Raw genomic sequence first — 12546 nt, 5'->3', positions numbered from 1 at the left:
CCCTCTGTGGTCCTGAGGGCGTCCATGTCTTCTTCCTGGTCCTACCTGTGGGTCCCCTCACTGATGAAGACAAGGGAGAGTTAGAGACCATCCAGAACACATTCAGCTCTCCAGTCAATGACTTCACCATGATTCTGTTCACTGTGGAGTCAGATCCTAAAGCTCCAGCTGTTGTTAACTTTGTGAAAGAAAACAAGGAGATCCAGGATCTCTGTCAGAGCTGTGGAGGAAGATATGTTGTTCTCAACATCAGGGACCAGCAGCAGATCCCAGAGCTGTTGGATTCTGTGGAAAAGATGAGAGTTGAAGGATCCAGATGCTTCACAATGGAGATGTTCACCAAGGCTCAGATGGAGAAGGTTTCAAGACTTGAAGCTGAACTGAGGGATGTGAAACAGAAGACGGAGGTGGGAAGTGATCTCAGGATGGTGCTGATCGGGAAGACTGGCAATGGGAAGAGTTCAACAGCAAACACCATTTTGGGCAAAAAGCTCTTCAAACCCAGAATCACCCCGAAGCCAACGACCAAGTCTTGTCAGAAAGCAACAGGAGAGATCGATGGACGGCCTGTCGTCTTGGTCAACACCCCCGGCTTGTTTGACACGACTCTGTCTGATGAAGAAATTCAACAAGAGTTTCAGAAATGCGTCAGCATGTTGTCTCCTGGACCTCATGTGTTCTTACTGGTGCTGCAGATCGGGAAGTTTACACAAGAAGAAAAAGACACCGTGAAACTGATCAAGAAATATTTTGGTGAGAAGTCTGAAGATTTCATCATCATTATATTCACCAGAGGAGATGACCTGGAAGATCGGTCATTTGAGAGTTATATCGAAGATTGTGATGACTTTGTAAAAGAACTCCTGAAGGACTGTGGAGGGAGATACCAGGTCTTCAATAACAAAGATTACACAAACCGCACTCAAGTCAGAGATCTGCTGAACAACATCGAGACCATGATGAAGGAAAATGGTGGCTGCTACAACACTGAGATGTTTGACAACACAGAAGGATACACAAAAATACAAGTGGAGAGGATTTTAAAAGAGAAGGAAGAAGAGATGAAAAGAAGGGATGAGGACCTCCGGAGAAAACATGAGGAAGATTTAAAATCCCTGAAAAGCAAATTCAAAGAAGACGAGAGAAAACTGAAAGCAAAACAGCTTGAGGACGTCACCAAGGAGCGTGAGGAAAGAAGGAAAGAACGGGAGGAAGAGGAAAGAAGGAAAGAACGGGAGGAAGAGGAAAGGAGACGGAAAGATCGGGTGGAAGAAGAAAGGAGATGGAAAAAACAACAGGAAACTCAGCGACAGGAAGGGAGAATAAAACTGGAAGCTTTAGAGAAAATAGTTCAGTCAGAAAGAGAGCAAAAGGAAAATGCTGTAAAGAAACTGGAGCTGTTTAGAAAAGAGGTGAAGAGAGATCGAGACGCCTGGGATAAAGAAAGAAAGGACACCTGGGAACAAAAACGTCAGGAGGACAAACTGAGTCTGGAGGAGGCGAAGAAGAGCTTCATAAAGCTCCAAGAAGAGTACCATCACAAGAGAAGGAAATGGTATCTTGCTTTTGGTGTGCTCTTGTTGTTTCTATTTCTGTTGAGTCACATCTTTCTGAGGTAGACATTCACACTACAGACAGCACAAAGACCAAAGAACACACATGAAGAGATTTACAACTTGCTAGGCTGATAGAAGAAGCAGGTTTACATTTATGGACTTTACAGATGGATGTCTTCATCTTCAGTTTGCACATATTACTCACTTAGGAAGTGATTTAGTAAAATACAACTAATTTGCTGCAGTGAGAGTTAGATGACGAGATCCATGTCATTGTAACTCTTAGCGTGTTTAGCCGAGCTTTAGTAGAAAGACTGGAAGCAGAAAAAAGTCAGAAAACTCTTCCTCAACCTACAAAACTGTCTTTGTAGCTCGTTGGCTACGTGCATGGACGGATGCTTTACTGTCCCCACAGGGAAATTTGACTTGGACTCTTCAAAGCTAACCTGTCAACACATAAAGGCACACGACATGATTAAACAAAAGACGTTGGAGAGTACAAAAAAATGCAATATAGATAATACAAATATAAGCACACACACCCTGAAACATCAATCAGTACCCGTATTTTGAACTTCAAGGTCCGGGGCTCACAAACATCGAGAGCAAATGTAATGTGTACAACAGAAGCTTCTTTACAGGAAAATGAATCATCAGGATACCGGCAGGTGCATTTTCATATCCCGACTAATATGCCCAATTGAAGGCGCACAGATCGCAAAAAACCTCGACAGTAAACCAGATATACGTAGATGCCAGCAATAAGCATGTCTTCAGAGATGAGCCTTGCAGGCTTGTTGATGGATTTAACCTGTTGCATCTATGTTGAACCTTAGCATGTATGTTAAAACACAGAGAGGTCTGTAGTGTATAGAGTGATGCAGGGATGATGTATGAGGAAGCATCATCATGGTTCCCTCGATCAAAAAGCAACTGTGATTCTTGCATTAGACTTTGGATTATTGCAGAACATAATCTGTGTGTCAAACAAATGGTCAGAGTGGTAATCTTCACAAATGAACACCACTTTTATGATGTTTGTAACGTTAGTCTATAAAGGAACTCCACCACGGTCACATGACTTCACGTCTCCACCACTAAGCTGAAGGAGGACTAGTGTCCTAGTGAGGACATTTAGTCGTCTCATTTACACACTTTTTTAAAACACGTAGAAGCTTCTAAATTCACCAGAGGGGTATTCACTGACCTATTATATATCCAAGAACTAAACGTTAAAATCTGGTGGTGTGTTAATGTTAACCACAGACTATTTAACCAAAAACACATTGACTTTCAGTCGAGGGAACCGACAATTAGTTCACCATTTGTATTTATTATTGTAGAGCAAGTATCTTAATATGCAGCTTTTGCTGGTCAGTAAATTGTTAAAACGTGTAAACCAGGGGTCTCAAACTCCCGGCCCGCGGGTCGAATCCGGCCCGCCACGTCATTTTTAAAGTTAGACTTGATGATAAAAATATCCCCATAGTCGAAATTATGAGATTGAAAGTCATAACTATGATAGAAAGTCAAAATTATGAGATTGAAAGTCATAACTATGATAGAAAGTCATAATTATGAGATTGAAAGTCATAATTATGAGATACTTGAACACACAGTCATGGAAGCAGCTCTTTGGCTGGTTACTGTTCACTTGACATGGAGATGTATTGTGAGTACATTGAAGACTACTTTAAACTGGCTTTAAAACACATGAAATACTTCACGTGGGATTGTGCAAACGCACCCTTGAAAGGATTTTAAGCTTTGAACAAAGTTATTGTAATAACTTGTTTGATATTTGTCTTTGCTATTTTCTTTAATAGTTTGATCTTTGATAGAGTAATGTGGGTTTATTAACCCTAAATTAATAGGATTTAAGTTATAATAACAGAAATGTGCTTAAATATATTTTTACATTTATATAACTGCATTACAATATTTTTACACTTGAATAAACAATAATCAAATGCAGAGACAGTTATTTACCAATATGTTAGGAGTAGTCACATTTACAACCGGCCCTTTGAGGGCGACCGTGATGCTGATGTGGCCCGGAGTGAAAATTTGAGACCCCTGCTGTAAACTAAGTGCTGCTTTATTTTCTAATTCTGCAACACCACGTAAGCACAACTACGCCTGTTTTCTGCTTGTTTGATTCCACATTGATGGAGCTGGACTAACACTTTAGGACGTGTGTGCTAGGACAGCTAACACATCACTGAGACACCTCTGAATAGAACACAATGTCATTGAACTCGGCTGCTGAGAAAATCAGCAAATTACCTTAAATGTCAGAGAATTGTGAAAATGTTGATTTATATGTTTGCATAAACCTTTGTGTATTATTATTCATGAAGTCCGTTTACTGTAATTAATCTTTGATTGTTTATACATTCATTTACAAATTTGGAGTAGTTAGGAGAAGCATGTTCCTCTGGGCCGCATGTCGCATGGATTGTTTTGGGATGTTTGTTTCTTTTGATATTTTTATACTTACACTAGATTGTGAGTATAACTTGTTCTGTTTTCTGCCTCCCTACATGAAGTGTGACGCTGTAGAGGAGTTTACAGACTAGCTGGAATTGTGGCTCTCTGAAAACAGACTGTTCATGGGTTCACTCTGTTAGTTGTGTATCTGCCTCAGAGTGGAAGTTGTGTTTGAGTTCAGAGTATGACTTACTTCATAGTGCACCTGGTTTATACCTAACAAAAGATACTGTATGTATATAGGTAATACTAAAAGAACCATATTTGTATTTGAGAATATAGGATCAAAAATGAATATGTGACATTTAGGGTGAGCTCACCTCTTCGTAATGATGGAGACCAAATGATGTGATCATACAGTAACTTGTGTAATTCATCTTTCTGTCATAGTTATTGTTTATTTTCTACTTGCATAGTTGGACATGTACTATGTACTGTATGTACAGAATATGCTTTATCATATTTCATCGTAGCCAGTTTGTTCTTTTTACATTTTACAATTGAGTCAAATATCTAAGCAGCTGATTCTGCTAGAAATAAATACTCATCAGCATTATTTACATTAGTTATTAAGAATCAAAATACAACGATGATTGAAGACAAGGCTGGAAATAAAACACGTCCGTAGTTTCCATTATATTTGTATTGTCCTACAAAAAAATGCCAATTTGTATTGTTCTGTAAAATCCTTAATGTAGACAAACTGATAATAAAACGTTTAATATTGGTGAACTTTGTGAAATGTTTCATTTCCAATGAAGGTATAAAGTTGCCACTTGGGTTAGTTAACCATCACAATAGTTTCACATTCATTCACTAAGTTATTAAGTTTATAACTATAAATGTTTTAGTTGCACATGTTTTGTGAGGAAAGTCTCACATCTTTGGTGAATTTCGTATAGAATCCATTATAAATATTAACTGAAACTATTCACATCAGATAAATCTTCATTTTCAAACAGTCCTGGTTGTGAAAAAGAAAATGTGCAACACAGTTTGTATGATGAAGAAGAGGAAGATGAAGGCCTGAACAGACAAGCTAGTTGAAGACATTCACTTAAAACACTCAGTTTTTAGGCACCACCTTGGCTCATTAAATGTATTTTTTCACTAAAAGACCAACTTTATTTTGCTATGGATCGGTTTTGTGGTAATTATTCAGGTGTTGGAATTAGAATAGAATGTAATAAATTAAATAAACAGTTTTGTCCTCATCAGTAAACAGAATATGAAACTCATTCTGGGGCTGTACTGAAAAGTTTGAAGCTTCATTCATAACTTTGACATTTAAATGCTGCACAGCTTTATATTCTTTAAATCCCCCGTATTGCTGCACAGATGCAGGTAAAGATTAGTATAGCGTTTGTATAATTAGATTTGAGTAATCTTATCCACAATTCTCACATTTTTATCTAAATTCATTCAGTTTCAATCCATATTTGTTGGCATTTAGCCTTATATTTAAAAAAAAAAAAATAAAAAATAAAAAAAAATAAAAAAAAAAACCTTTACAGCAGAAAACCACTCTTCTCCAATTTGCAGAATTTGAGATTTAATTAGTGCACCAGGTGCACCTGGCTTTTAAAAGGGAATGGGAATCGACAGTTCTATAAAAAAACAAACCTATGACAAATTAGCATCTTCAGTCTGGTTTGAGGTTAAGAATAAAGGCTGAGGTTAGAGTTCTCATGACAAAATGGTTTGGTCCTTACAAATGTAATGTTGGACATGTCATAAATGTATTGCATTTGTCTTATCAAATGTTTGCCTCAAGGTTTTTGGATAGTTTAACAGGATGTTGCAGATCATCTTAGACCTCTTGGCACCACGACACCCCATTGAGGACCATTTCTAAAAGTATTTTAATGTCCATTAGAGTACGTTTAGACAGGTTAGTGAAGACTGAAGAAACTTCTGTACTGCATTTGGAACACAGAAGGGTGAAATATAAAATTGAAGTTAAATTTATAAATGCCACTGGGTGGCACTATCCACAAACCTCAGTTATTTTCTATTGATATTTTTAATCACCTGAAGGTGTAAAAATGTCACTTGTGTGAAAACTATGATCAAGTGCTTTAATGTAAAGAATCAGGAACTCAATGTATCACCATTTAGAAGTTTCTGAAACTCAGCAAAGAACGACATTAGAGAAGTTGTAAACATCAAATGTTGGCATTTTATTGACCAGTGAACACTCCGGTGGAATATTCATACAGCTCAACTGTGACAGAGTCAGTAGACAGAACGAGTGAGGAGAAAAGCAGAGTATTGATGTACAATCTATTGTTGGAGGTAGAACGAGATGTGAAGTGATAATACTGTTTGTTGTATCACCAGCAGGTGTGAAGGCTGTGAGCAGAGTTAGAGGAACATGTTCAGAAATAGTTCGTCTGATGTTCAGCGACTTCCCAAAACGTAAACAGACGCTCGAGTCATCTTCTGTGGCATCTCGTATCTTTTAGTCTGTTCACACCAAGACACCGTTCTAGTTGGACGAAACCATTGTAAAGCATGTCGACTTCCCCGCCGGGCTAGAGGAGATGGGACCATGTGGAGCTTTCTAGAAGCACTTGCGGTGGACAATGGCGGGGCCGGACTCGTCGTACTCCTGCTTGCTGATCCACATCTGCTGGAAGGTGGAGAGGGAGGCCAGGATGGAGCCGCCGATCCAGACCGAGTACTTCCTCTCTGGAGGAGCGACGATCTGGAGGCAAGGAGAGAAAAAGGGTAAGATCAGACATCAAGTCCATTTTGTCTGCATATTAAAAAAAAAAAAAAATGAATATATTTAAAAGAAACTATACCTTGATTTTCATGGTGGGTGGGGCCAGAGCGGTGATCTCCTTCTGCATGCGGTCGGCGATGCCGGGGTACATGGTGGTGCCACCGGACAGCACGGTGTTGGCGTACAGGTCCTTACGGATGTCCACGTCGCACTTCATAATGCTGTTGTAGGTCGTTTCGTGGATGCCACATGACTCCATTCCTGAACACAGAGGCAGCCAGAGTTTTAGTGTTTGAACACCACTACGACACCTGTGCCCAGAAACACTTTAATAGTGCGATTAGTCAAAATATTATACATCTTTAGGCTTAGACGATGTTTCAAAAATCAGAATTTAAAGATTTGACTGGTGTTTGATCCTTTACAGAATTTGCCTCAATAGAAAAGGCAAATAAAATCTAGATCATCCCGTGGATTGCCCAAGAACTCAATTTTTATTGTCTCCAGTCTGTGTTAAGAGTCGTTACCCACCAAGGAATGAAGGCTGGAGCAGCGCCTCGGGGCAGCGGAACCTCTCGTTGCCGATGGTGATGACCTGTCCGTCAGGAAGCTCGTAGCTCTTCTCCAGGGAGGAAGAGGAGGAAGCCGTCTGCATCTCCTGCTCGAAGTCCAGAGCAACGTAGCACAGCTTCTCCTTAATGTCTCGCACGATCTCACGCTCAGCTGGAAGTCAAGAGTGGAATATTTGTGGTTACAAAATGGACAAGAATTCAAATCAGAAAGTAGAAACACCAGCAGACATTCAGGAGCTTCAATTCTTCTGAGGTCACACTTTGTTTTTAAGTTGTGAGAAGCTCCGGGTTAGAAGTTGGGCCTCTACCACTGGCTTTAGGAGGTGAAACTCATACCAGTGGTGGTGAAGCTGTAGCCTCTCTCAGTGAGGATCTTCATCAGATAGTCGGTCAGATCTCTGCCAGCCAGATCCAGACGGAGGATGGCGTGAGGAAGAGCGTAACCCTCGTAGATCGGCACGGTGTGGCTGACGCCGTCACCAGAGTCCATCACAATACCTGTAAGAGAGAAAACACCCGGTTACAGAAAGCTGAAACATGAAAGTTCAGACAAAACCCAACATCTCAGGTACTTGTGATACAAGTCCATTTTTTGAGCGGGAAGTCTTTTAATTCAATATTAAATGCTGTTCCAGTGTTTTCAGTCATGAGTTCTCACCTGTGGTACGACCGGAGGCGTACAGTGACAGGACGGCCTGGATGGCCACATACATGGCCGGACAGTTGAAGGTCTCGAACATGATCTGTACCAAAGAGAGAAACAAAACAAGCGTCACTGAAGACCAAACAAAACCCGCTGTAGCTCGTTCCTAATACGGGTCTCAGAATACGAGTCACACCGATTCTGAGCGAAGCGTGAACACACCTGGGTCATCTTCTCCCTGTTGGCTTTGGGGTTGAGTGGAGCTTCGGTCAGCAGGACCGGATGCTCCTCAGGTGCAACACGGAGCTCGTTGTAGAAGGTGTGATGCCAGATCTGCAGGACGGGACAGATGGTTAGTTTGAAAGCTGAATGTTCAGGTGAAGAATTTAAATACATGTGGACGAGTCAGGTGTGGCTGGTGGAAGCCTTTCCAAGCGTTTAACCTTGAGCTTTAATAATTTGTCAATTTAAGTTTTGAAATCCTTAACTAAACTATGAAATGACTCTATACTATGTTGACTTGTTGTAGCTTGAACAGCAGCACCGACGATGTCCAGCCTGAGAGCTGTGACCCGTCTTAACCAGATGATCTGAGCTCCAGGTGTGTAATCAGGAGGTGGAGGTCTTTACCTTCTCCATGTCGTCCCAGTTGGTGACGATGCCGTGCTCGATGGGGTACTTCAGGGTCAGGATGCCTCTCTTGCTCTGGGCTTCGTCTCCCACGTAGCTGTCCTTCTGTCCCATTCCCACCATCACACCCTGCACACAAACACCTTTACCATCACGCGTTCACTGCTTTTACCTGCTGGGGAGATTTTATATTCTTTATCAAATAGTACCTGATGTCTGGGGCGACCGACGATGGAGGGGAAGACGGCGCGGGGGGCGTCGTCACCGGCGAAACCGGCTTTGCACATGCCGGAGCCATTGTCAACAACCAGGGCAGCAATATCGTCTTCCATTTCTGAAAACAAACATTTATATTAATGCAACATACGAGTTATTCTTCTACAGTGACACCAGCAATCACTTTCTCCTTATACGTTGTCTAGAGCTATTAGTTTGTGATCCGAGTCAAATGTTTATTTTTAATTACCTGAAAACTGATTAAAAGCATCTTCATGGAGTTTAATAATTAAACAAATCATGCAAAAAATAAGATTTCAGTGCCGATATGATTAAGTTTTTGATACTTTTTTTTTTTTAAAGCATAAGGACCTAGAATGATTTAGTTTAAACTGTTTTAAGAAAATGTGTCAGAAGTGAGGTGATGTCATTTCCTGCCAGCTCATCACTGACTATTTGAAACATCCTCAGTTACATCAGGAGTTCAGCCGAGTGATGAAACAGCTTAATGAGGACAAACACTCTGATGTGAGGGTTCACTTTGAATGTTCTGGTTCCTCTCGCGATGTTAATCTCCCTCACTGAATGACAGTTTGTTGGGCGTGGCCTCTCAAGTCATCCAACCCGAGCAACTGGTGACCCGTTGAGGACACCTGACCAGCCGAAGGGTTTACGCTCTACAGATCTCTGACTGCCGTCATCAGACTCCACCCAGACGCACAAACTTGTGACTGGATGTGTGGAAGCCAATCGTCTACAGAGGAGCCACACCTTCGTTTGCAGCAAACATGGCCGACCGTCAGCAGAGGATGTTTGAGATCGAGTCGTTAAAGTTCATCATTTGTGTTGAAAGTGAGCATGACATGTTAGATTACTAATGCACATCAAGCTGTAGCTTTGACCCATAGTGCACCAGTGGAATACATTTCTCATTATAACAATTGAGTCATGAATGTAGAAATTACATTTTGAACATCTGAAGGGGTTCAGACAGATCCTAAACTAATCCTCTTTAACAAACTACACTATTTCAGATACTACTTGCTTTTAATGTCTTTAGATTTAAACTGCAGCCTCGTCCGTCACCTTGTGTGAGACGAGTCAAGTTTAACTACAGCGTGCAGTTTGTTAGCGAGCATTAATAAAGTTGTGAGATAATTCAGGAATTTTGGTGAAGGTCTGCAACACCAAGTGTTTGATGCAGAACAGAGCCGCCCCCCCACCCCACACAGTCCCTGAAACAGTTACACAACTCTGCTTAACATTAACATTTAAACCACAAAGTAGCTTCACTGAGATCATTTCCTTGTACATTTGTGTTATTGATCATTATATTACACCAGCTGCTGATACATGCAAGTCTCCAGTAGAGATGCATAAAGGTTAATATCTGGTGGGAAACGCTGAGCGTGTCCTCATACTTGCAGAGATCTGGTCACTGACAGCTAATATCCAGATTAGATTTAACCCTTGAAGAACTACACCCGTTTGTGATGACGATACCTTATTAGAGAAACACTTGCAGTATTTTAACCGCGACATCATGTGTTGTGAATTTAATTAAACCGTTTCTCTTCATCTTAAAGAGAAACGAACCTGCTGTTTAAAATGTTTACCAAAACAAATTAAACTCAGACATGAATCTATTTCTAAGGTTGAAATAAAAGGCGTTTAAAACGTCATAGCTGTGATCAGCTGTCTGTCACACACCTGAAGAGATTCAGAGTTAAACAGTCGGATCAATAAACCTTATTGTCCTTAAATAAAGCTCTACTAGCAGTTCAGTTTAGAGATGTCTCTGGTGAGCAGAGACATCAGAGACCGGTGTCAGAAGCAGCGGTGGTTCTTACCTGTGCAGGTGAGTCTTGCGTGAGGAGTCGTAAAGGTGTTTCTGGATCTGCCCCAGCTGTGATCGGGTCGATGCAACTTCAGAGACAACCCGCACCTGTTTTATCCGCGCTGGAGGGACTCCTCGCGCTCTCCATATAAGGTAACGTTCCCTCAGCTCGCGCTCTCATTGGTCCAGGTGAGCAGGATTCCTCAGCTTGTCTCAGCACGTGTCCTGATTGGCTGGAGAAGGCATCCGTCAGGACGAGGGAGGGGGGAGGTGTGGGGGGGGGGACGAGATTTAAATAAAACACTGTTTAAAGAAAGCCCTCAGGGAACTACTGAGGTGGTGGATTCCTCCGCAGCAGGTCTGTGATTGGCCCGTCGGACCGGAAAAGTGAGTAGATGTTCACCATGTGTCTGTGGAGGTGAAGACTTCAATCTCAACTTTATTAATACTTGTTTGCACACAAATATCTTCTGCTGCTGGAAGAGAAAACCTGCAGAAAATGTTTGAAATAGTTTTTATTTCTGCAGAGTTCTTTGCATTGATGAAGATCAGAGATGGTTCAGACTCATTTTAGATTAATAGGTCTCTGAGTACCTGAGCAGTACTGTATACTACCTGTTCAGGTACTCTGTATCCTCCATGTGTGCATATATTTTATATTGGCCTTCAGTATATAGTATAGTAAAGTATGTGAGGGGTTAAAGAGTGCATTTACTGTGTGTATATATATATATATATATATATATATATATATATATATATATATATACATAATATTCTGCTATCAGAAGCACATGTATATCTAGACAAAAAAGCTGCAAACATTATTAATCAGTAAACTTAAATAAACTTAAGACTTTATTTCAGTCGGCAGAAGTTTCTTTCAAACATTTCTCCAGAGGTGGAAGAAGTACTCAGATTTAGTAGAAGTAGCAGAAGTAATCATAGTCATAGATTTGAAACTTTACTCATCATGTAGAATAATATGTATTCTATTACTGAGTTATAATAACTGATGCATTAATGTGTTCATCACTTCCATGTTGCAGCTCGTAAACGTGATTTTAATGATTGTATACTGCTGGTTCCCCCGGGGATCAACACAGTTTAATAGATATTCAGTAATGTCTGAATGTATTTGTTGCTTCATTAATCTGAATCTGCAAAGTAACTAAAGTATTCAGAAAAATGTAGTGACGTAAAAAGAACAATATTTTTCTCTGGGATGTCGTGGAGGAGAAGTAGAAAGTAGAGAAATACTCGAGTACATCTCAAGTACCTTAAAGTTGTCCTGAAGTGCAGTACTTGTGTACTGTACAGATAGTGTGTTCACTCTGATATTAATTATCAAAAGCTCCAAATCTAAAGAAACTCACGTTAACTTTTGTACTTGTAAGAATAGTGAGGTATTTTTTTATTTAATAATTTCCAGCATTTCAGACTTCAAATGTTATATTTATATTAAATATCAAATCTTCAACATGTTTCAGCTTCAGAGCTCTGAATGTAAAGTTACGAGCTCTCAGAAGTTCCCACAATTTAACGCAATGAGCTCATTTTAAAAGCACATTTCACTTTTTGCATAACGTTGTTGGTTAGAGTCATGAAGAGGTTCACAGCTTTAGAGTCTATTGTATCTGATGTTGAAACAGAAGATTAAAAACAAGAAACTCTGTGTGAATATTTGGGGTTTTTGGCTTCAAGCTGCGAGTAAATCCTGCAAATCTGAGTCTCAGTCAAGTTTCCCTCATTTCAATATCTGATCTCTTCTTCACTGAAACATTCCTGATGTCGTGTGAATCATTTCACACATTCATCTGAATGTACAGTAACAAGTACAATATGTACCTCTGAGATGTAGTACAGTAACAAGT

The 12546-nt window shown here is 40.3% G+C and overlaps 2 protein-coding genes across 2 annotated transcripts; one reads left to right on the top strand and one right to left on the bottom strand.

The window, feature by feature from the left end:
- Window positions 1-5: 5 nt before the first annotated feature.
- On the top strand, window positions 6-2210 carry LOC116377398 (GTPase IMAP family member 7-like; the record flags this gene model as incomplete). Its single annotated transcript, XM_031839037.1, has 1 exon — window positions 6-2210. A coding segment is annotated over one exon (1614 nt), but the record flags the coding sequence as incomplete, so codon positions are not given.
- Window positions 2211-6205: 3995 nt separating this feature from the next.
- LOC116377399 (actin, cytoplasmic 1-like) lies at window positions 6206-10754 on the bottom strand. Its single transcript, XM_031839038.1, has 9 exons — window positions 10686-10754; window positions 8829-8953; window positions 8620-8748; window positions 8212-8322; window positions 8005-8089; window positions 7683-7844; window positions 7306-7497; window positions 6854-7035; window positions 6206-6753 (listed from the first exon to the last, which is right to left on the bottom strand). The coding sequence occupies exons 2-9, from the start codon at window positions 8949-8951 to the stop codon at window positions 6610-6612; spliced, it is 1128 nt and encodes a 375-aa protein (XP_031694898.1). The 5' UTR covers window positions 8952-8953; window positions 10686-10754; the 3' UTR covers window positions 6206-6609.
- Window positions 10755-12546: the final 1792 nt, after the last annotated feature.

Source organism: Anarrhichthys ocellatus, unplaced genomic scaffold, assembly GCF_004355925.1.
Source record: "Anarrhichthys ocellatus isolate YVR2014 unplaced genomic scaffold, GSC_Weel_1.0 scaffold1210, whole genome shotgun sequence".
Classification (NCBI taxonomy): Eukaryota; Metazoa; Chordata; class Actinopteri; order Perciformes; family Anarhichadidae; genus Anarrhichthys; species Anarrhichthys ocellatus.
This window is presented reverse-complemented; position numbering and strand designations above follow the sequence as displayed.

What these genes read in the sequence shown, in the direction of transcription:
- LOC116377399 (XM_031839038.1), bottom strand. Translation starts at nt 8,951, where the DNA reads ATGGAAGACGATATTGCTGCCCTGGTTGTTGACAATGGCTCCGGCATG. An exon ending in ACTGGGACGACATGGAGAAG is followed by an intron (nt 8,323 to 8,619) that starts GTAAAGACCTCC and finishes CCCGTCCTGCAG; the next exon opens with ATCTGGCATCACACCTTCTA. An exon ending in CTACAGCTTCACCACCACTG is followed by an intron (nt 7,498 to 7,682) that starts GTATGAGTTTCA and finishes CTTGACTTCCAG; the next exon opens with CTGAGCGTGAGATCGTGCGA.